Raw genomic sequence first — 21,083 nt, forward strand, 5'->3', positions numbered from 1 at the left:
AGAGAGGCCGGCGCGAGCGCGGAGAGGCGGGGAGGGGGGCGCGCACAGCCGGGAGCGCACGCCCGGCGGGGCCGAGGCTCGAGGGGCGGCGCCGAGCGGCGGGGCGCGGGCCGGGAGCGCGGCGGCGGCGGCGGCGCGGAGGGCGCGGAGCGGAGGCGCGGGCCGCGCGGGGAGGGCGGGCCGAGAGGGAGGAGCCCCGGTCGCCGCCGCCAGCCCGCCCGGCGGCCCGCGCAGCCCGCACTCGCCGCCGCGCCTCGGAGTTTGAGCCCCGGCGCGGCCGGAGCGCGCGGCGCGGCGCCGCCCCCCGGGCCTCGGCCCCCAGCCCCGGCGCCCCCGGCGCGGCGCGCAGAGGGAGCAGGGCGGGCGGGCGCGGCGGGCCGGGCCGGCGGGCGGCGGGCTATGAGGCGCCCACCATGGTGCGATGCGACCGCGGGCTGCAGACGCTGCTGACCACGGCCGGAGCCTTCGCCGCCTTCTCGCTCATGGCCATCGCCATCGGCACGGACTACTGGCTCTACTCCAGCGCGCACATCTGCAACGGCACCAACCTCACCATGGACGACGGGCCCCCGCCCCGCCGCACCCGCGGCGACCTCACCCACTCGGGTCTGTGGCGCGTGTGCTGCATCGAAGGTACGGCCGGCCCGCCCCCCCACCCCGCGCGCGCGCCCGGACACACGCGCGCACACACACCCCCGGCTCCGGGCGCCGGCCCGGAACGGGTGGGCGCGGCACTGGCTCCGCGCGAGACACAAAGGAGCCGGAGCGAGCGGGCGGGTCCCGTCGCGGCCACGGGGGACCCCCCCCCCAACACACGGATCCCACAAACTCTCCGCTGGCACACGCACACCCTCTCGCTCATTGACACGATGAAACACACAGAAACTCACGCGCCCGCGCGCGCAGCCCGAGACCAGAGCGATCCCGAGGGGCCGCGCCGGGGCCCCCAGGGGAGGTGGAGGCTGGCGAGGGGGCGGGAGGAGGCTGAGGCTGGGGGGAGCGGACGCGAGAGGAGGGGAGGGAGGAGGGGGAGAGGTTGCTTGGCAACCGGTGTCTGTGCGATTGCTATGGGAACTGGCCATCCTGGGGCGGGGCCGGCCGGGGGCGGGCTGCGGGAGGGCCGCTCCGAGATCGCTCCGGGCCCCGCCGAGGGGTGGGAGTGGGGGCTGGGGCGCCGAGGGGTTCTGGGAGACCCGGGTCGCCCAAGCCTGATGTCTGCCGAGACCTTGCTCCGCCACGTACTCTTCCCGGGGCCGCTGGCCGCTCCTGCCCGCTCGGCGGGGAGGCGAGTGGATGGGGAGCGTCACCAAGTCCCCCCGAGCAGGTCCTGAGGCCGGGGTCTGCACGCACCCGCGGACCAGGGGCGGCCTGGAGGGGCGTGGCCGCCGGGCGGGGCGGGAGGGACGCTGCGCTGCGCCCCCAGGTGCGCGGCGGGCAGGCTAGCAGGTGTTGTAAGGATGGATGCCTCAGGGGGCCGGGACTGGGTGCCCCCGGGCAGTGGGGACCGCTCGCTCCGGGGGACCCCGCCAATGGCGCCGTGCGCCGGAGCTGAGCGCCTCCCGCCGGTCCTGCTGCGGGGCTTGCACTAACAGGTGGCCGTCGGGCGGCGGGGTCCCAGCCGGGTTGTGGACGGTCCCCGCTGGTCTGGGCTTTCAGGTCGGAAAAGGGGTGAGGAGCTGGGGGAAGGTTCCTCCCCACGATCCTCGAACAGTCTCCTCTTTCTTCCCGGTACCGCCCTCGCGGGGGGGGGGGGGTCGGGAAGTTCCCCCCTCAGCCCGACTTCTGCCTGCGGCCCCAGCCCCTCAGCCCCGGCTCAGAGTCCGGTGTGTCTGGGTCTTCGTGGAGGAGGGCGGAGCTCGGGAAGAGGTGGCCCTCTGCCTTTGGGGTCGTGGTCACCGAGGCCGTGTAGAGAAGGGTGGCCAGGTGAGGCGGCCTTGCACCTCCGCATCCTGCCTGTTCTCTTCTGGAATCTTGCCCCCCTCTCCCTCTTCCTCTGCCCCCCGCAGCCTCACTCCCCCCCACACACACCCCCTCCCAGCCCAGGCTGCTTTGCCCTTTGAGCCTGAAGCTTATTGCCAGGGCCGAGTGGAGTCTTCTGAGAGCAGGGATGAGCAATCAATAGTTTGGGAAATAGCCCCGGAAAAGCCCCGGAGGGATCTGTGGGCTCACGATGACACCCCCTCCTTTCTTTTGAAAAACATCATTCCTGGGGTGCAGTTGCTCAGATCGTGAACACCTACTCCTCTCATCTCGAGGGCGCACCCACGTCACTCCCCGACACAGCACCTGAGTTACACACAGAATGAGGCTGCTGGCCCCCGGCTCTAACTCACAGGCTCTGCTGGGCGCCGGGTATGGACATGGTCCTGTTAAGTCACCTCCCTGTTGTCACCCACACCCACGCATTGACCCCAGGCCTTCCAGTTTCCCTGTCAAAAACTAGAACTCGCCTCTCCATACCGGCAAGCCTGGCCTCTGCAGACTGGCTCGCATGCCTCCTTTATTAACTTCTCGTCCTAATTAGGGTTGATGCTGCGCTTAGCATCTTGCCAGCTGCCTCCAGCCGTTTGCACTCAATGTCCATCGAGAGAGCCCCAAGCTGATCTGGGCAGCTGGCGCCACTGGCAGAGGGAGGGTGGGGTGTGGCCATCTGGGGGACTTTACTGAAAGAGTGGGGCTGCCTCTGTCACCACCAGGAGCTCAGAGGTTCTGGGGGCCAAACCAGCCCACCCCCAAGGGCCACGACGTCCTTGGACCCACCCAGGGCTGGGAGGGCTGGTTCAGGATTCCTCGGTTCGCTCAAATCATCCTGACAGTCTGTCAGCCCAGGCGAAAACTGACAGCGTATCTTCTAAAAGCACTTCATAAAGTCCAACAGCCTCTGCCTCCGATGACCTCCCAACACCCTGCCAGTGAGCATTCAGGCTGAGACCCCGCCGGCACTCCCTGGGGACGTGGTCTCCTCAATATTGGCTTGTTTGGGTATAGGGCATTATTTCCACCTGCTTTCTAGCAAAGTTCCCCAAAGCATTACATGGGGGGAAGTGAAAAGCTCAAAGCTCTAAGCTCAAACTGAAGAATGGCTGCAGCAGGTAGCTAACGAAACGCCAGTTGTGACTGTGGGGCTCTGAAGGGTTTGCTGACGTCTCCCAAGCAGCTGGTCAGTGTCCTGGTTGTTTCCCAGGGATGGTGTTGTGGGCAGGAGAGCCCCGCCCTCGGTTCCTCAGGCGTCCTCACCGTCTGGCAGGACCGTGTGCAGAACACCGCTACTCCCACCTCACCACGTGGACATCCCCCCTTCCGCCCCCAAAGCCTGGGCTCCCCACAGCCCCATGTTAGGCAAGCGTCGCAGTCCTCTTGTGCACGCTGTGCATGTCCGCACAGCACGCCCAGCACAGCCGTTGAGGGTGCTGTCTGCAGCGGAGGAGCAGGCACTCCGAGAGGCGCCAGGCAGGAGCCTTTGTCTCACTGCGGAGCTCTTCCTACCGTGTCACCCTGCCCTTCTCCAGACTTCTGGGTTCTCATTAAACACTGAGCAGCTGCCAGGTGGCACCGTGGTAAAGAATCTGCCTGCCGTTGCAGGAGTCACAGGAGACGTGGGTTCGATCCCTGGGTCGAGAAGATCCCCTGGAGAAGGAAATGGCAACCCACTCCAGGATTCTCGCCTGGGAGATGCCATGGACAGAGGTGTCTGGTGGGCTACCGTCCATTGGGTCGCAGGGAGTCAGACATGGCTAAGTACACGCTTACACGTGACTACCCAGTGGAGGGGCCCAGATCTGAGACTGGCTTGCGGCAGCGCGAAAGCATTTGGACATGAGAACGTTCAACTGATACACAAATTGGGTAACACACACACTGTCCCTCCTCTCTCTTCCCACCACGTTGGGGACCAGCCTGCTCCCCCCCAACCAGCCACCCACTCCCTCTGTCCCCTAGACCTCCACCCCCTTCCTTCTCTGTGTCTTTGCTCTCAGCCCAGCGCTGGGGATGTGGGAAAGGAGTAACAAGTCTTTGTGGGCTTTTCCATAAAGCCACCACCCCACATTTGTTCAGTGTCTACTGCGTCCTGGCGGAGAGGGCAATGGCCCCTACTCCAGTGCTCCTGCCTGGAAAATCCCATGGGCGGGGGAGCCTGGTGGGCTGCAGTCCATGGGGTCGCTGAGCATCGGACACGACTGAGCGACTTCACTTTCACTTTTCACTTTCATGCATTGGAGAAGGAAATGGCAACCCACTCCAGTGTTCTTGCCTGGAGAATCCCAGGGACGGGGGAGCCTGGTGGGCTGCCGTCTATGGGGTCGCACAGAGTCGGACACGACTGAAGCGACTTAGCAGCAGCAGCAGCGGTGCGTCCTGGAATCAGAGGTGTAGAAGAGAAACAAGCATCCCGGAGTGTGTGTGATGAGCGTGGGCCGGGGTGGGGGCCTCCCGTAGACGCAGGAAGAGAAGAGGAGGCTCTGGTCTCCGGGTGCAGCAGCTCGTGTCGGCAAAGCACCCGCGGCCGCGCTGAGCTGCTGGGCGCCGGAGGGACCCGGCCACTGTGGTGCTGTCAGGGGAGCTCCGGGCCCAGAATAAAGGTCCCGGCAGAGTTCAGCCTCAGGAGCAGCCAGGTTCCTGTAGAAGGACCGCCCCCAGCACGCCCACAGCACATCTCCAGAGGGCAGCCTGGGTTCCGCGGTGGTCCGTGCCTGCTTCGTGTCAGCTTGTCCTAGGCGCCTGCTGGGGAGGTGGGGAGACCCTGGACCCTGCAACCTTCCCACCCCACCTCAGGCAGCACCCCTCACACCAGGGACCCAGACCTCAGTCACCACGCACACCGAGGAAGAGGAGGTGTCAGCACTGTCCCAGGGCAGGAGAGGGGGAGGCCAGCCAGGGAGGAATACCCGGAGACAACCACCCAGGCCCCGCCACCCAGGCCCACTTCCCCTGGGACACACTTCTTGCGTCTGGAACCCTCTCTCGGCGGGTCAGCAGGAAGCCCTGCCTTACACCACGCTCCTGACACGGATCTGCTCAGGGAGGTTTGGATCTGAATACTGTCCTTTGCCCACCCTGCTCCAGGCTTGTCCTGTCTGGGTTTGTGTCTGTTTTCTCTTGCACTGACTCATGGGCAGCCTGTCCAGCCAGTATCGGGGGTGTGGGCAGAGAACAGGCCTCCCCACAGTGCCCAGCTCACCAGCTGGACCCCTGGCCCCTCCTGGTCCCTCCAGGTTTGCTCGTAACAGCCATCACACCAGCCTCCAGGACCTGACATTAGTTTGTGTAATGCCAGCAACTCTGCAGTGTAAGTCTTCAGGATCTGCCTTTGACGGGGGCGGGAGTGAGGGTTAAGATGGCCCCAGCCCCTGGGTGTCGGGGCGCCTGCCCACGTCCGGATGCGATTGGAGCTGAACAGGTGGGCCCAACTTTCTACCTGCCGGGGGGACCCTGTGCTTGAACCACACAGACGGGGCGGAGGGGGTACTGTTTGAGTCAGCGTGACTGCCATCACAGAATGTGGTCGGCCGAACAGCTCAAACTGCAGACAGTGTTTCTTGCAGCTCTGGAGGCGGAAGCCCGAGACCAAGGTGCTGGGCAGCTTGGTCCCCGGTGAGAGCCGCTTCCTGCCTCGAGAGCGGCCACCCCCTCCCGCGTCCTCAGGGTGGGGAGAGCTCTCTGCTCTGCTCCCTTACCCCAGGACACTGACGCCCTCGCGGGGACCCCACCCTCATGGCCTCCGCATCAGCTCACCTCCCAGAGCCCCGCCGCCGAGTACCCCGGGGGCAGAGCGTCAGCGTGGGTCTGGGGAGGACGCCGCCCGTAGCTGTGCTCCCCCTTCTCCCTGCTCCGTAGCTGGTTGTTCTTGTCCAGTCCTGTCTGACTCTGCACCCCGTGGACTGCAGCACGCCAGGCTTCCCTGTCCTTCACCATCTCCCGGAGCTTGCTCAAATCCATGTCCATTGAGTCGGTGATGCCGTCCAACCATCTCATTCTCCGATACCCCCTCTGCTCCTGCCCTCAGTCTTTCCCAGCACTGGGGGCTTTTCCAGTGAGTAGTTTCCTCCCGCCAGGCGCCTGCTCTCCAGCCGCCCGGGCGGGCCCTGGCAGCCCTTCTCGCGTCTGCCTTCCCTTCACGCCCTGCTCTGTCTCTCGTCTTCCTCTGTCCTTCACTCCTTTCTCTTTTGTTACAAGAAAAGCCCGGCTGGAGCCGGCTGATTTAGAGAAGAGGAGCTGGGGTTCCTGGTGGACCTCGGCCTGACTTACCGGTCTCACTGCAGACCCGGCTTTGGAGGCGCTCCCTGACAGGGGCTTCAGAAAGGTTCAAGAAGAAATTAAGCACCCTTTAAAACGGATCTCCAGTGTCCATCTGGATGGCCAGGATTCTGGGGACTTCTAGGACATATTAACAGAAGCCCAGAGTAGGAAGCAACCGCAGGTCATCAGATCCAGGGCGTCAGAGAGCCTGGCAGCCTCTGTCTCCTCATCTGGAAGTGGGACCTGGCTGATCTGGAACATCCCTCCCACCTTTGACCTTCTGCCACTCGAGCCCCAGAAAGCCCCACCCACAGCCTGCAGGTGGAACCAGGCTCCGCATGGCCTCGCTGTGAGCCCACAGGAAGCTGGCTCTCCAGGTGGAAAGCCTCTGAGACAACTTATCCAGTGGCTCTCGGCACACATAGGGTTCCCTGGCAGCCCAGATGGTAAAGAAGCTGCCCGCGGTGCGGGAGACCCAGGCTCGATCCCTGGGTGGGGAAGATGCCCTGGAGAAGGGCACGGCAGCCCACTCCGGTACTCATGCCTGGAGAACCCCATGGACGGGGAGCCTGGCGGGCTGCAGTCCAGGGGGTCACAGAGAGTCGGACGCGACGTTCACCACGCCTGGAAGGGTGTGTCCCTGGCCTGCCGGGCACACCTGTGTCCGTGCCTTCATCCACTCACGTCACCCACCCCTGCTCACGGAGCAGCTGCCGGCACTTCCAGGGACTGACGACTGTTTGATGTAAACAGTGTGCGGGGCCGCGTGCTGGAGGAGGCCGGGGAGGGTGGCCGCTGGTCGCGGGGACGGGAAGGAGCTGTCTGAGAAGGGCTGGAGGGGGCTTTTCCAGGAGACGGGCGAGGCCGAGGCAGGAAGGAGCCTGGGGGGTGGAGGGGCCTGAGGACCCCCTGAGCCACTTGTTCTTCACTGTCAGGCCCTGTGAGTGTGGATGGTTCAGCAGCATCTCTGGCTTGACTGACTGGAAGCCACTCACAGCCCCCACCCACCAAGCTCTGACAACCAAACTGTCTGCAGACTTTGCCAGACGTCTCCTGGGCGGCGGGGAGGGGAGCGGGCAGAATTGCCCCCATGGAGACCTCTGCTCGAAGGGAGGAGTCATTTAGGTTCAGGGCAGGAGCATACCTGATGCCTGGTACCTGATAGGAACCCCGTTATTTCTCTTTTCTTCAAGAAAACATGTGGAGCGTCAGTGGGGGACAGAGAGCCTCTCTGCTGGGGGACAGCCCGGAGTCCGCGTTTGGTGATGGGAGGCGTGAATGGTACCTGGCCCCATTCCCTTTGATGAGTGATGAATTGCAGGTGGACCAGGCACCTGCCGGGGGCATGGCTGGTGTGGCCCGCTCCCTCCACTCTGCAAGCAAAGGAGAGCGAGGCTGAAGAGGGCGGGGGCCTTGCTCGAAGTCACACAGCTCGTTAGTGACGGAGCTGGAGCAGAAGCAGGTGGGAGCTGCCTGGCCAGGGCTCCATCTGCCCAGCCTCCCCCAGGGGCCGGCTCCTGGCTGGGCGCCCGGCAGGATGAAGGAGCCTCACTCACTCTGGGCCTTTCTCTGCTGTCCTGCTCCTTGGTATCTTGGAGGCCCTTGAGGAGTCAGAACCGGGCTGGGGTCCACGTGGAGCCCCTCGTGGGGCTCCAGGGTCTTTGCAGAGCAGACGGCATGTGTGTGCTCAGTCGTGTCCGACTCTCTGCGACCCCACGACCGCAGCCCCCCAGGCTCCTCTGTCCATGGGATTCTCCAGGAAAGAATACTGGTGTGGGTTGCCATTTCCTCCTCCATGGGATCTTCGCGACCCAGGGATGGAACCCACGGCACCACTGCACCACCTTGCCTTCCCCTTATTTCCTTATTTCCTCAAATTTGGAAGTTTTCCCCAGAAAAAATAAGTCACCCAGCCTTTTCAGCTGAGCTGAGTGGGGCCCCAGTTTGGCTCACTGGCCTCCAGGCTCTAGGAATGAAAGAAGCTGAGCATCCCTGGAATGTTCAGGCCCGTGTAGAGCATGGCGCTGTTTCATCCCCTCAGAGGCAGAACCACACTGAATGGCTTCTGTGAACTGTAAAATCAGAACCCAAGGGCCCTCAATTAAGAGCTGAAATAGGGTCTAGCACCAAGGCCACACCCTGGAGGTGATGGCAGGCACCCAGGCCACATGTCCCCGCTCCTGTTTCCTGGCGGGCACCAAGGCTGCAGCCAGGAACTCCAGGATCATGGGGTAGGGGCTGGACAGAGGAGGACAAGGGGCCGGCTATGGAAGCATCAGGGCGGGCGCCGGCAGACCTGCACCTGGGCCTAGTTCTGCCGCTGACATCCAGACAGGCTTGTGCACCCTGACCCTGACCTCCTGGAGCTGCTGAGGACTTGGCTGTCAGGTTGGCAAGTGATACCCTTCTTTCCCGCCACCCCCTCCATCCCCCTCCCCAATCCCTCCTCCCCCTCCCTCCTCCCCCTCCCTCCTCCCCCCTCCTCCCCTCCAACCTCCTCCCTCCTCCCCCTCCTCCCCTCCAACCTCCTCCCTCCTCCCATCCCTCCTCCCCTCCCTCCATCCCTCTTCATCCCTCCTCCCCTCCATCCTCCCCTCCCTCTTCCCTTCTCCCTCCTCCCCCTCCCTCCATCCCCCTCCCTTCTCCTCCTCTCCCTCCTCCCCTCCCTCCATCCTTTCTTCATCCTCTTCCCCTCCCTCCTCCCCCCTCTTTCCCTCCATCCATCCCCCTTCATCCCCTTCCCTCCTCCTCCCCTCCCTCCTCCTTCCCACCTCCCCCCTCCATCCTCCCTTCCTCCCTCCTCCCCTCCCTCCTCCCCTTCCTCCCCCCTCCATCCTCCCTTCCTCCCCCTCCCCCTCCCTCCTCCCCCTCCCTCCTCCCCCTTCCTCCTCCCCCTTCCCCTCCCTCCTCTCCCTCCTCTCTATCTCTGTCTCCCTCTTTCCTCCCCCCTCCCTCCATCTTTTCTTCCTCCTCTTCCTTCCATCCTCCCCTGTCCTCCCCTCCACTCCCCCGGGTTGTGTGACTCTCCAATGAGAGGTCACTTGGGGACTGCTCCACTCCACGGAGGCCCTGCAGAGGGTCCAGGATTCCAGGCTCATTTTCTTGGAAACACTTGGCTTAGCCTCTTTTCACCCTGACACTCAGCAAGGCCCAGCATGCCGGCGGCAGCTTCGCCCTTGGATGCACTCCTGTGTGTTCCCACCTCCAGAGTCAGCCCCTCTCCCACCCACTCAGTCGCTGGTTCTCAGGAAGCACTGGTGACCTGCTGTGTGCTCAGCCCAGGGCTGGCCACTGTAGAGATGAGGCCAGACCCCTTCCCTGCCACATCCCCACCGGGTTCCTTACAGCCCCCAGCTGGCTCCCAGCCTCTGTCATTTCTCGTCTGGGTTCCCCAAGGAGAGTCCTGACCAGCCTGCCTGCCCCTGCATGAGCCCTTCTCCGCACGCAGCCAGGAAGACCTTGCAAGAATATAAACCAGATCACATCACCCCCAGCTCGATGGCCATCGATGGGACGACGTCAGGCTCGTTCCCCAATCTGCAAAGCCCCAGACACCTAACAGCTCCCACCAGGGGCTTTGCCGTCAGGAAGGCTCAGGGCAGGTGATCTCTGAACCAAGTCCACGTGATGCTTAATAGGAAGGCTGGGGGGTGGGGAGGGACTCAGAGAGAGCTGTGTTTGAACCCTGCTCGCCTTGTGACCTTGGGCAAGTTGCTTGGCTTCCCTGAGGTTCCGTTTTCTCATCTGTAAAATGGAGTTACAGCAGCCAACACCCCCAGGCGGTGGAGCCACTCCCTGAGACACAGAAGCAAGGAGGACTGCCCTGGGGTCAGGGACAGGAGGCTTCTGGTGGGCTAGTCAGAGGGCTGCCCCTCCCCTACACAGGGCAGCGGGGGGGGCGGGACCAGGGGGCGGGGCATCCACCATCCATCACCAACCGATGCTGGCAGGGGCTTCCCTGTGACAGGATGTCAGGCCATGACTGCTGACCCACCGCCTCCGGTTCTGCAGTGGGACAGAGAGCAGTGGGATCTTTGTATTCTGTGAACGAAGGTTCTAGATAAAATAGCAGAGCACAGACTTTCTCACGTGGTTTTATATGCGCGAGGCGGTATACGAATAAAATAGCAGAGCACAGACTTTCTCACGTGGTTTTATATGCGCGAGGCGGTGTACGAAGCGGTCTTGGATCCTGAAATGCTGGCACTCTTAGATTCGGGCGGGCAGAGATGGTGGAGTAGGAGGGGGCACAACTCAGAACATTTTACATCACGACGGGCCTGGAAAGACCCCAGGCCCCAGTAACAGGTCGTCACCAGCAGAACATTCTTGATCGTTTTTGAAGAGGAGGACCCACATTTTCACTTTGCACTGGATTACTGGTGGGAGAAGGCGGGGCAGGGAGATGGGCTCTGAGGCTGCAGGGAGGCGGTGGCCAGCCCCACGAATGCAGGCCCCACGAATGCAGGGCTGGGAGCTTCCTCAGAGAGTGAAGCATGCACCCTGGGCCGTCGCGGGGCCCCTGCTGAGGCCTGGCCTTGTGCTGGGCTCGGTGGGCACCGCACAGCCTGGGAGCTTGCTGTCTGGCCCTGGGGACCCACGAGAGGAGAGGTGGCAGCGAGGACAGAGCCTCAGAACACACCCGACGGCAGGGTCTCCTCCTGTGCTTCTGCAAAGGCCTGTCTCGGAGTCGCCAGGAGGTTAGATGGGAAACACACGGGGCTCTGCACACACCTGCCTCACGGTGGATTTGAGATTTCCAGCAGCTGAATGGCCCCTTGGAGGACGTGCTGGTGGACATGAGTTGCGGGGCCCAGAGTGAGTCAGGGTTTGAGTCCAGCTCTGCCTCCCACTGGCGGCGAGCCCTGCGACCAGCCATTGCCTTCTCTCTGAGCCTCAGTTGCTTTCTCTGTAAAATGGGTACATTAACAACAGCTACTGGGCAGATCTGCTGGCAGGAGCTGAGTGGAGACATTGGTGCTTGCGTGTGGCCCAACGCCCAGAGACCGCCCTGCACAAGGAGCTATGGGGGGCCCGTGAGGGTGGGTCTGGAGGCAGGAGCCCGGCTCACCTCCAGCCCCCAGACCACACCCCAAGGAGGCCGTGACTCCCCAAAGACTCCCTGGGGACATCTCAGGACACCCAGGCTTCCTTCCAGGGGCCAGGCAGTCCAGCCAAGGCCAAGTCACCAGCTCGTCTGGCCGTGCGGCAGGAGGGGGACACCCCACACTTGTTTCCGGCCGATAACAAGCTCACATTGAGGGCCGGCTCCCCGGGGCGAGCATGCCGTCCCCGCTCTCATCCGAGCCCTCACCCGAGACATTCTCTCGCTTCAGCAGTTTGGCATGTCATACAAAGGGGCTCTGATTTTTCCTGATGTCCAACTCCTCTTGCATGAAAAATAGCTTTTGTTGTCTTTCTGCCCACGGATTCCTGCATGTGAGTCAAGGCCAGATGCCTGGGGCTGGAGCGTCCCCATGGGCTTAACCATTTGGAGGGTCTTCCCTCTCCCAGCTTGGTGGCCCCTTGTCACCCGTGGCCACGGCCCTGGCGGTCTGCTTCTCGGGGCGTTGCCCCTCCACCGCTGGCCAGCGCCCCTCCCAGTTGGTGTCGGTCTGCTACGTGGCTCCAGGTCCTTGCTGGGGCTTCACCCCCATGTCCCCCCCCGTCACCCCTGTCCTCCCCCACCCGGCTCCTTTTCTTTCTTTCTAACTTGTATTTCTAATTATTTCTCCTTTTCCCTCTCTTGTCTGCCATATTTAAAGCTTACAAGCCCTCTCCCTCTTCCTGTTCAAGGCAGTCTTTTGAAAGTTCTTGAGACATTTACTAGATAAAAATGTATTCTTTTAACTCTGTGATTATTAGGAGGGTTATTAAACATGAGGAGAACTCTATTAAATAGCAAATTGAGTGAGTCAAAAACCCACAGATAGGAAGCCTCTAAAGGTCATCTGTACAAATAGATGTGAATGAGGCTCTTGCTGTTCTGTGAGGTCTGAAAAGAATCTTGGGGAAAAATTCACCAGAATGTTTTTTTTAATGATGGTCACGGAAACTCTGAGTGGTTTATCTCCTTCTTTTTCTGATTTTCTACCATGTTGGGGGTGCGGATACATAAACAGGACACAATTTTACGAAGTCCTGGGCCAGTCTGCAGCCCCGGGGCGGGTGGACGCCCCTGTGTGCCCCTCAGCACCTGGGGTGTCTGCTTGCTTTCTTCGGAAGCGCATCCAGGAACAGTCCCAGGCATCGTGCCCAGTCACCTTGTGTCAATGTTTCATTTCAGGTGACCCCTGACTTATAACCAAATCGATTCCTGGATGAGAGCCTTTCAGAGCCATCTACCATCAAATCTCTATTTCCTATAAGGACAATTTGCACACTGGGATTTCATTCCTAGAAATCCACCTCACATAATACAAGTGCCCAAAGTGACCGCAACAGTAAGTAAAAGGCAAGTAAACCCAGATAGATGCTCGTACAAACTTTTATTGCATATGTAAAACCAGGTCCTTTATATAAAAGCTCTACCATGAGATCTTCCTTTGGAGGCACTTTCCTGCCGGAGCCAGACCGGCCAAGGTTTCTTTGAATATGAATCCAGTGAAGTTTGAACAGAAGATGCTTGCTTTCTGTTTTTTCCTGAAAAATCACCCTGTGGCATATTTAAGCATGCTTCTTTGCACCCCCCCAAAAAATCCTCAAATGCTTTAAAATAAAAAATTCTTGTGTCTCAACATTTTTCCATTGCCAATTCCATTAGTTAAATTCTTTAGAAAAGGTCTTTCCCTGGGAGATCTTGTGAGGAAGGCAGAGTCCACTGTGACCTGCACCAGCTCCATCCCCCCTCCCGACCCCGCTCTTTATGCCAGCATGGCCACCAACCCCCCAAATGCCAGTCGATATTGGGGTATCAGCTTCCAGGGGTCCCCGTTGCCAAGTTAATGGTCCTCACTAGAAGGAGATGGTGGCTGCCTCCAGCATTCTCGCCTGCAGGGTCCCATGGACAGAAGACCCTTACAGCTGCAGTCCATGGGATCGCAGAGTCTGGCACGGAGCACACACACTGCTCATTAATGTGGCTTTTAGCCATTAGCAGCCATCGTGGTTAGGGTAAAAGCGCCAGTGGACAGTAGGCAGAGAGCGAGGTGCACGTCCAGCCGTCTGTGGCCGAGATGGCCAGCACTTGAGCTGGTTATTTCTCAGATCTCATCAGCATCTTTGGGCCTTTCATGGTGATGCTTGTTCCTCCTCGTGCAGTCTTTCCTGGAGCTGAAAACAAAGCCCTCATCTTCAACCTCGAAAGCCCTCATCCTCTCTGAAGGCGCACACGTGTAGGCCCGCCTTCTATCTCCCCACCCCTGGAGGATGGGGAAGGAGATCGACCTGGTTTTCTTGTGTCTCTAAATGGGGTGCTTTCTCTAGCTCGTTTCTGGCTGTTAATAAACAAGTCTTCGGAATGTGCCCAGTGCAGAGCGCTCTGGGAGGTGTGGGGCCCAGAGACACGTAGGACACCCTCCTCTTCCAAGAGGTAGAATGCCGAGACACCCGCGAGCAGGAAGGCGGCCGGGCCAGCCCTGCCCAGTCCTAACAGCGCGCTTGTGCCCTCCACCCTCCCTGTGTACCCACCCCACACCCTCCAGCTCACTTCTCTGTGTAAGAGCAAAGCATGAACACCTTTAAAACAAGAGCAGATGCCTCCGGAGCTCTCACGGGGCCCCAAGCACGCTGTGCATCGCCGCAAGAGCTCTGCGTGTGTTAGCTCAGCCTCGGAACCGCCATGGTTCCATTCAGTTGGTTGCAAACAGTTATAGCTTGAGCTACTGCTTACACGGCCTTCACTGTGTGCCGGGAACTGTCCCAAGCACTGGATGGGCGGATGGGTAGCCGGGCAGGCTGGCGCGGTCAGCCCTCGGCACCCATGGGTGTGTTGCTGCCCCTGCTCCTGTTGTGCACGTGAGGAGGCTGAGGCACAGAGAGGTTAGGCCGCTGCCCTGAGGCCACCGAGCTGGCCGGTGTTGGCGTCAGGATTCAGGCCCCGCTGTCTAGCCGCAGGCTCCCCTCCTCATCACTGAGCTGTGACCTTTGAATGTCTCTCGTGTGCAGATGCTTCGCACAGTCCCTTTCGTCCACGCGGCCGCACTCAGGTAATGCCCGTGGGCAGCAGATAGGCCGAGGCGGGCTTCCTGGCCAGGACGCGGCCAGTGCTTAGAGTCCGGCTCTGCCCCCGCCCGTCCCCAGCTTCCTCTCCAGCCTGGAGCTCACAGCCCCATGACCTCTGCACGTGGGGAGAGGCTGTGGGGAGCTCAGGGTCCGGTGAAGACCTCAGACCTGCTGCAGGGACTCTGGGACGCAGGGCGCATGCTGACGCTGCTGGGGCCGGGGGGTGAGAGGTGGGGTGTGAAGGCGAAGTGAGACCGTCCTCCCCGTGCAGCCAGTGCTGGCTGCTGGCTGTGGGCCAGGCTGGCACGACGGGCTTCTCGGAAGAGGTGGGCCTGGCATCGTGACAGAACGGAGCACGATGCCGGGCCCTGGGTCTGACTCACACAGCCCGGAAAGGAGCGATTCAGCTGTCAGACTGAGGGCGGCTCTTAAGATGGGGTGCTCTCCTCAAAGAAGGTGGAAGTTGTTCTGCTCGAGACAGCTCCCCAGTGGAGGCGGTAACGTGCACTTCAAAGCCCGGGACCCACGCCCGCGGTGGGGGCCACCTGCCAGCCCGTGTCCACACCCAGATCGCGATGGCTGGCGTTCACACGGTGACGCCGGCTCACAGAAGGCAGGTGGAGAAGCAGAGTCTGACCCGTCTGCCTCCATTCACGTGCAGGCAGAACTCACCCTGGGTGAGGCAAGTCGGCGTGCGGCTCCCTTTGTGCAGCCTGCGGGGGGTGGACGTGGTCTGCACCTCGGTCTGGAGGTGGTCACACAGGTGTGGACATACGCCCGTCAGGCTGTGCTCGTAGGTCCCTCTCTGTGTGTACCCTCAGTGAACACTGAAAGCAGACGGCGCGGGTCTGGGGTGGCAGGGACCCTCAGGCCCTCGCCCGCCTGCGCCTGCCTCCGTCGCCCCCCCCCCCCACCCCGCTGGCCTCTGTTTTCTTCAGCTCTTACTCAGCCAGTGAGCACCTGCTGGGAACGTGTGTGCCGACGGTGCTCAGTTCCGAGGGTGCGCGCACTCGCTCATTCATTTGGCTGTTATTTTGGTGCCTGGCCTTGTGGGAACCTGGCCAGCCTGCTAAGTGAAGACACCTTCCTGTTTCTGCGAGTCCCAGGCTCAGAGGCGCACAGGGTGCCAGGTCCTCCCCCTGTCCTGCCTGAGGCAGAGCCTCTCGCGGGACCCTCACAAGGCCCAGGGACTTCCTCACTCTCGGCCAGGCCACTGTGCCTCCAAGAAGCTGTTTCGTCTCTGCCCCGGGGTGGCTCTGCCCTGGGGGCTGTGCCCGGTGGGGGGCTCTGTGTGGGGGTGCTCTGCGTGGGGGGCTCTGCCCAGGGGTGGCTCTGCCCTGGGGGCTCTGCCCAGGGGACTCTGCCTGGGGGGCTCTGCCTGGGGGGCTCTGCCTGGGGGGGCTCTGCCCGGGGGGGCTCTGCCCGAGGAGCTCGTGCCACCAGCCCTTGTCCTGCCCATCTGGCTCCCGACACCCCACTGGTATGTTTTCAAGTTTCTATTCAAATCCAGCAAATATTCACTGAGAATTTAAAAACCAGCCCCCCAGACTGAATCATGGGTACACAGAGATTCATTTATTAATTCATTCAACAAACATTTATCGAGTGCTTGCCATCAACCAGGCAGCCTTCGAGGTGGTGGGGAAACTTTCTTTCACAGCAGTGAGTAAATAAGACAGACAGCAGCTCACGCAGTGTTTATACTGTCACAGGGCAGACACACAGTCACCAAGAAAACCCCGGAGCGTCAGGGTGACGGCTGTGATGCCAGTGGCTTCGGGGAGGCCAGTCTTGTGGAGGCCTCAGGGAAGCCAGTCTTGTGGCAGCCTCGGAGAGACCATGTCAGGCAGAGGAAATAGCAGGTGTCACAGCCCCGTGAGGGTCTGTCCGGGGCCTGACCAGCTGAGTGGGGAGCGGAAGACGAGGGTCAGAGAGGACCTGTGGCCACCAGTGAGGACTTGGCCCTCTGCTCTGCGGGAGGAGCCCTGGGCAGCTTGGAGCTTTCACCAGGGTTCCAAAAGTGTCCCTCTGGCTACTGCACTGAAGACAGCAGAGGCTTCCCTCTGGCGCTCCTAAGTGGACAAGGCTCTTCTGGGATACTTCAGTTCAGTTCAGTTCAGTTCAGTCACTCAGTCATGTCCAATTCTTTGTGACCCCATGGACTGCAGCACGCCAGGCCTCGCTGTCCATCACTAACTCCCGGAGCTTACTCAAACTCATGTCGGTTGAGTTGGTGATGCCATCGAACCATCTCATCCTCTGTCGCCCCCCTCTCCTCCCATCTTCAATCTTTCCCAGCCTCAGGGTCTTTTCCAATAAGTCAGTTCTTTACATCAGGTAACCAAGGTATTAGAGTTTCAGCTTCAGCATCAGTCCTTCCAGTGAACATTCAGGACTGATTTTGCTTAGGATTGACTGATTGGATCTCCTTGCAGTCCAAGGGACTCTCAAGAGTCTTCTCCAACACCACAGTTCAAAAGTATCAATTCTTTGGTGCTCAGCTTTCTTTATAGTCCAACTCTCACATCCATACATGACCACAGGAAAAACCATAGCCTTGACTAGACGGACCTTTGTTGGCAAAGTAATGTCTCTGCTTTTTAACATGCTATCTAGGTTGGTCATAATTTTCCTTCCAAGGAGTAAGTGTCTTTTAATTTCATGGCTGTAGTCACCATCCATAGTAGTTTTGGAGCCCCCCAAGATAAAGTCTGACACTGTTTCCACTGTTTCTCCATCTATTTGCCATGAAGTGATGGGACCGGATGCCATGATCTTCATTTTCTGAATGTTGAGCTTTAAGCCAACTTTTTCACTCTCCTCTCACTTTCATCAGCAGGCTTTTTAGCTCCTCTTCACTTTCTGCCATAGGGTAGTGTCATCTGCATATCTGAGGTTATTGATATTTCTCCTGGCAATCTTGATTCCAGCTTGTGCTTCATCCAGCCCAGAGTTTCTCATGATGTACTCCGCATGTAAGTTAAATAAGCACAGTGACAATATCCAGCCTTGACGTACTCCTTTCTTGATTTGGAACCAGTCTGTTGTTCCATGTTTAGTTCTAACTGTTACTTCCTGACCTGAGTACAGATTTCTCAGGAGGCAGATCAGGGGTCTGGTATTCCCATCTCTTTATGAATATTCCGTAGTTTGTTGTGATCCACACAGTCAAAGGCTTTGGCATAGTCCATAAAGCATAAGTCGATATTTTTCTAGAACTCTCTTGCCTTTCAAATGATCCAGCGGATGTTGGCAATTTAATCTCTGGTTCCTCTGCCTTTTCTAAATCCAGCTTGAACATCTGGAAATTCATGTTTCAAGTACTGCTGAAGCCTGGCTTGGAGAATTTTGAGCATTACTTTACTAGCGTGTGAGATGAATGCAATTGTGCGGTAGTTTGAACATTCTCTGGCATTACCTTTCTTTGGGATTGGAATGAAAACTGACCTTTTCCAGTCCAGTGGCCACTGCTCAGTTTTCCAAATTTGCTGGCATATTGAGTGCAGCACTTTCACAGCATCATCTTTTAAGTTTTGAAATAGCTCAGCTGGAATTCCATCACCTCCACTGGCTTTGTTTGTAGTGATGCTTCCTAAGGCCCACTTGACTTCGCATTCTAGAATGTCTGGCTCTAGGTGAGCGATCACACCATCGTGATTATCTGGGTCATGAATATCTTTTTTGTACAGCTCTTCTGTGTATTCCTGCCACATCATCTTAGTATCTTCTGCTTCTGTTAGGTCCATACCATTTCTGTCCTTTATTGGCCCATCTTTGCATGAAATGTTCCCTTGGTATCTCCAATTTTCTTGAAGAGATCTATCGTCTTTCCCATTCTATTGTTTTCCTCTATTTCTTTGCATTATCACTGAGGAAGGCTTTCTTATCTCTCCTTGCTATTCTTTGGAACTCTGCATTCAAATGGGTATATCTTTCCTTTTCTCCTTTGCCTTCCACTTCTGTTCTTTTCACAGCTATTTGTAAGGCCTCCTCAGACAGCCATTTTGCCTTTTTGCATTTCTTTTTCTTGAGGATAATCTTGATCACTGCCTCCTGTACAATGTCATCAACCTCTGTCTGTAGTTCTTCAGGCCCTCTGTCTATCAGATCTAATCCCTTGACTCTGTTTCTCACTTCCTGTGTATAATTGTAAGGGATATGATTTAGGTCATACCTGAATGGTCTAGCGGTTTTCCCCACTTTCTTCAATTTAAGTCTGAATTTGGCAATAAGGAGTTCATGATCTGGGCCACAGTCAGCTCCCGGTATTGTTTCTGCTGACTGTATAGAGCTTCTGTCTTTGGCTGCAAAGAATATGATCAATCTAATTTTTGTGTTGACCATCTGGTGATGTCTATATGTAGAGTCTTCTCTTGTGTTGTTGGAAGAGGGTGTTTGCTATGACCAGTGAGTTCTCTTGGTAAAACTCTATTAGCCTTTGCCCTGCTTCATTCAGCACTCCAAGGCCAAATTTGCCTATTACTCCAGGTATCTCTTGACTTCCTACTTTTGCATTCCAGTCCCCTATAATGAGAAGGACACGCAGTCTTTTGCTTTCACTGAACACACAGTCACGCTTTCATTCACACGCTCAGTCACTCATCTACCCATTTCTTGCTCATTCAGAGGACATTGTATTAAGTACTGGGGTTAAAAAATAGAATCCAGCCCTGATCCTTGAAGAAGGCAGTGTCCAGTAAGGAGAGGGGAGACAGAAGGAAGCCAGATCCATGACACTGCCCTGAGGAGATGCGACAGTATATGCAGGGCCAAGGAGCTGCAGCCGCCAGGAGCTGGGAGCTGGGTGGGGGCCTCCCAGGCACAGGAGTCTTTCTAGACGACGGGTCAGCTGAGCCACCATTGAAAGGTGAGCATGAGTCTTTTAAGAAACAGGAGGGAGAAGAGTTCAGGGCAGACAGGGTCCTGGGCACAGGTCTGAGGCCATGTGCTCCCCACACCCCTGGTCCTGAGTGGGCGCCGTGGAGGCGTGGGACATGGCGAGCTCTGGAAAGCCGAGACATTTGGGTCTGCTGAAGCAGGAGGAGGCCCGGGAGCTGGGTGGGCTGGCAGTTAGGGTCCTTCAAACATGCAGGTCAGGGCTGCACAGTCCTCAGCCAGAGTTCCTAGTGGAGGGTTTCACTGGGGGGAGTCCAGATTCTGCGACTCTACAGCTGAGGACAGGGTGGAGGGGGCTGGGCTGGGGGCAGCAGACCCGTTAGTACACACGAGAAGAGTCCAGACCAGGAGAGCTGAGCCCTGAAGAGGATGGGGTGGAGGAGAGGATGCAGGTGAGGCCCATCCTGCAGATGGATGGATGGGGGGAGCCCGTCACGGGGTGACAGGTGGATGGTGTGTCCCCAAGCGAGAGGGGCACTGGGAGCCTGTCCTTAAGGAGCTGGACCTTAAGGAGCCCGCAGCCTCTTCTACAAAGCATCCACGTGTTCACAGAGACAGGAAGGGGATCAGTGGTTTCCAGGGGCTGGGAGCAGAGGGGAGTGGATGCAAGGTTTCTGTTTGGGGGTGATGGACATGTTCTGGAATTAGGAGCCAGGGGCTTGGAGAGAGTAGGTCACACGCCTGCAGACAGAGCTGAAGTGGGTAAGATAAGATTTGCCCCAAAACTTGTGTTGTTTCCACGTGGAGTTCACATGGAGGTTTCTTTCAGACCAGTTATCTAAGATCTCTGAGCCTCATTTTCCTCATCTACAAAATGGATTCAGTAATCAACCCCATCTCTACCCATGTGAGAATTCACGTGGCATGTACAAGGGTCGCTGGTACATTCTAAGTGCTTAACCGTCGTCTTTCCTCGGCCGGTCACGGTCCAGGACAACAGAAACCACTGTGCGTCTTTAGAAGAGATAAAGCAGAGGGAGTCGATGTCAGGGGACAGAACAGCCAAGGCGCCACCGAGGGCCCTGGGGACACCCCGGGGTGAGTAACTGCAGAGAGGCCCAGCCGTCCGTGTGGTGGAGAGAAAGCCGGAGGGCGTGGCGTGGCCAGAGGCCAGGGGGAAGCAGACTGGCAGCGCCTGAGTGCACGTGCCTCGTGGGCACGCCTCCCTACTGTGTGCACAGGGCACGTGCAACTGCACACAGTAGGGCCGCAGAGCCACAGGCCCAGCTGGACACGACCTGACCATGTGAGTCCCCGCGTCCCAGCATCTGGAGCCGTGGGTCAGCGTGTGGACGGCATCTGCCTGCAGCCCGCGGGCCCTCGTGGCAATGGAAGTACCACCCTGGGCGCAGGCCCAGAGCTCAGAGCCGCCTTCACGGGCCTGTGACTCGGCCAGGCTGGTCTCTGAGCCGCTGGACAGGTGCAACCTGCTCCTGTGAACTGCCCTCTGAGTGAGAGGACGTGCAGCCACAGAAAGGGGAGGAGGCTGCCAGCGCCTGCAGCCTGGCCTCCCTTTGAAGTGAGGAGGCAGTCTTTCTATTTCCCTCAGAAGCCCAGCTCCCCCAGCAGAGATTCTGCCACAGCCGCCTGTTGGCTTCAAAGGTCAGCCGGACCTCCTGCGGGCCCGCCGCTGGCCCCTGGCCTCCCATCGCTACTGCGACGGGCTCTTCCTCCTGCCGAGGGCAGCACAGGACCGCTCACGGCCTCCACTGCTCTCCAGGTCCCCAGGGATGGAGATCTCACAGGGATCTTCAGCTCTCAGGACAGAACGTTCTAGAAAGTCCTGG

General features: G+C 59.1%; 1 protein-coding gene across 1 annotated transcript in view; it reads left to right on the forward strand.

The window, feature by feature from the left end:
* Positions 380 to 21,083, forward strand: part of CACNG4 (calcium voltage-gated channel auxiliary subunit gamma 4) — a gene marked incomplete in the record, with an annotated part of 46,508 nt that continues 25,804 nt past the window's right edge. Inside the window, 1 exon segment of the mRNA XM_018063975.1 lies at positions 380 to 633. Within this exon segment, the coding sequence (XP_017919464.1) occupies positions 414 to 633 (220 nt within the window).

Source organism: Capra hircus, chromosome 19, assembly GCF_001704415.2.
Source record: "Capra hircus breed San Clemente chromosome 19, ASM170441v1, whole genome shotgun sequence".
Classification (NCBI taxonomy): Eukaryota; Metazoa; Chordata; class Mammalia; order Artiodactyla; family Bovidae; genus Capra; species Capra hircus.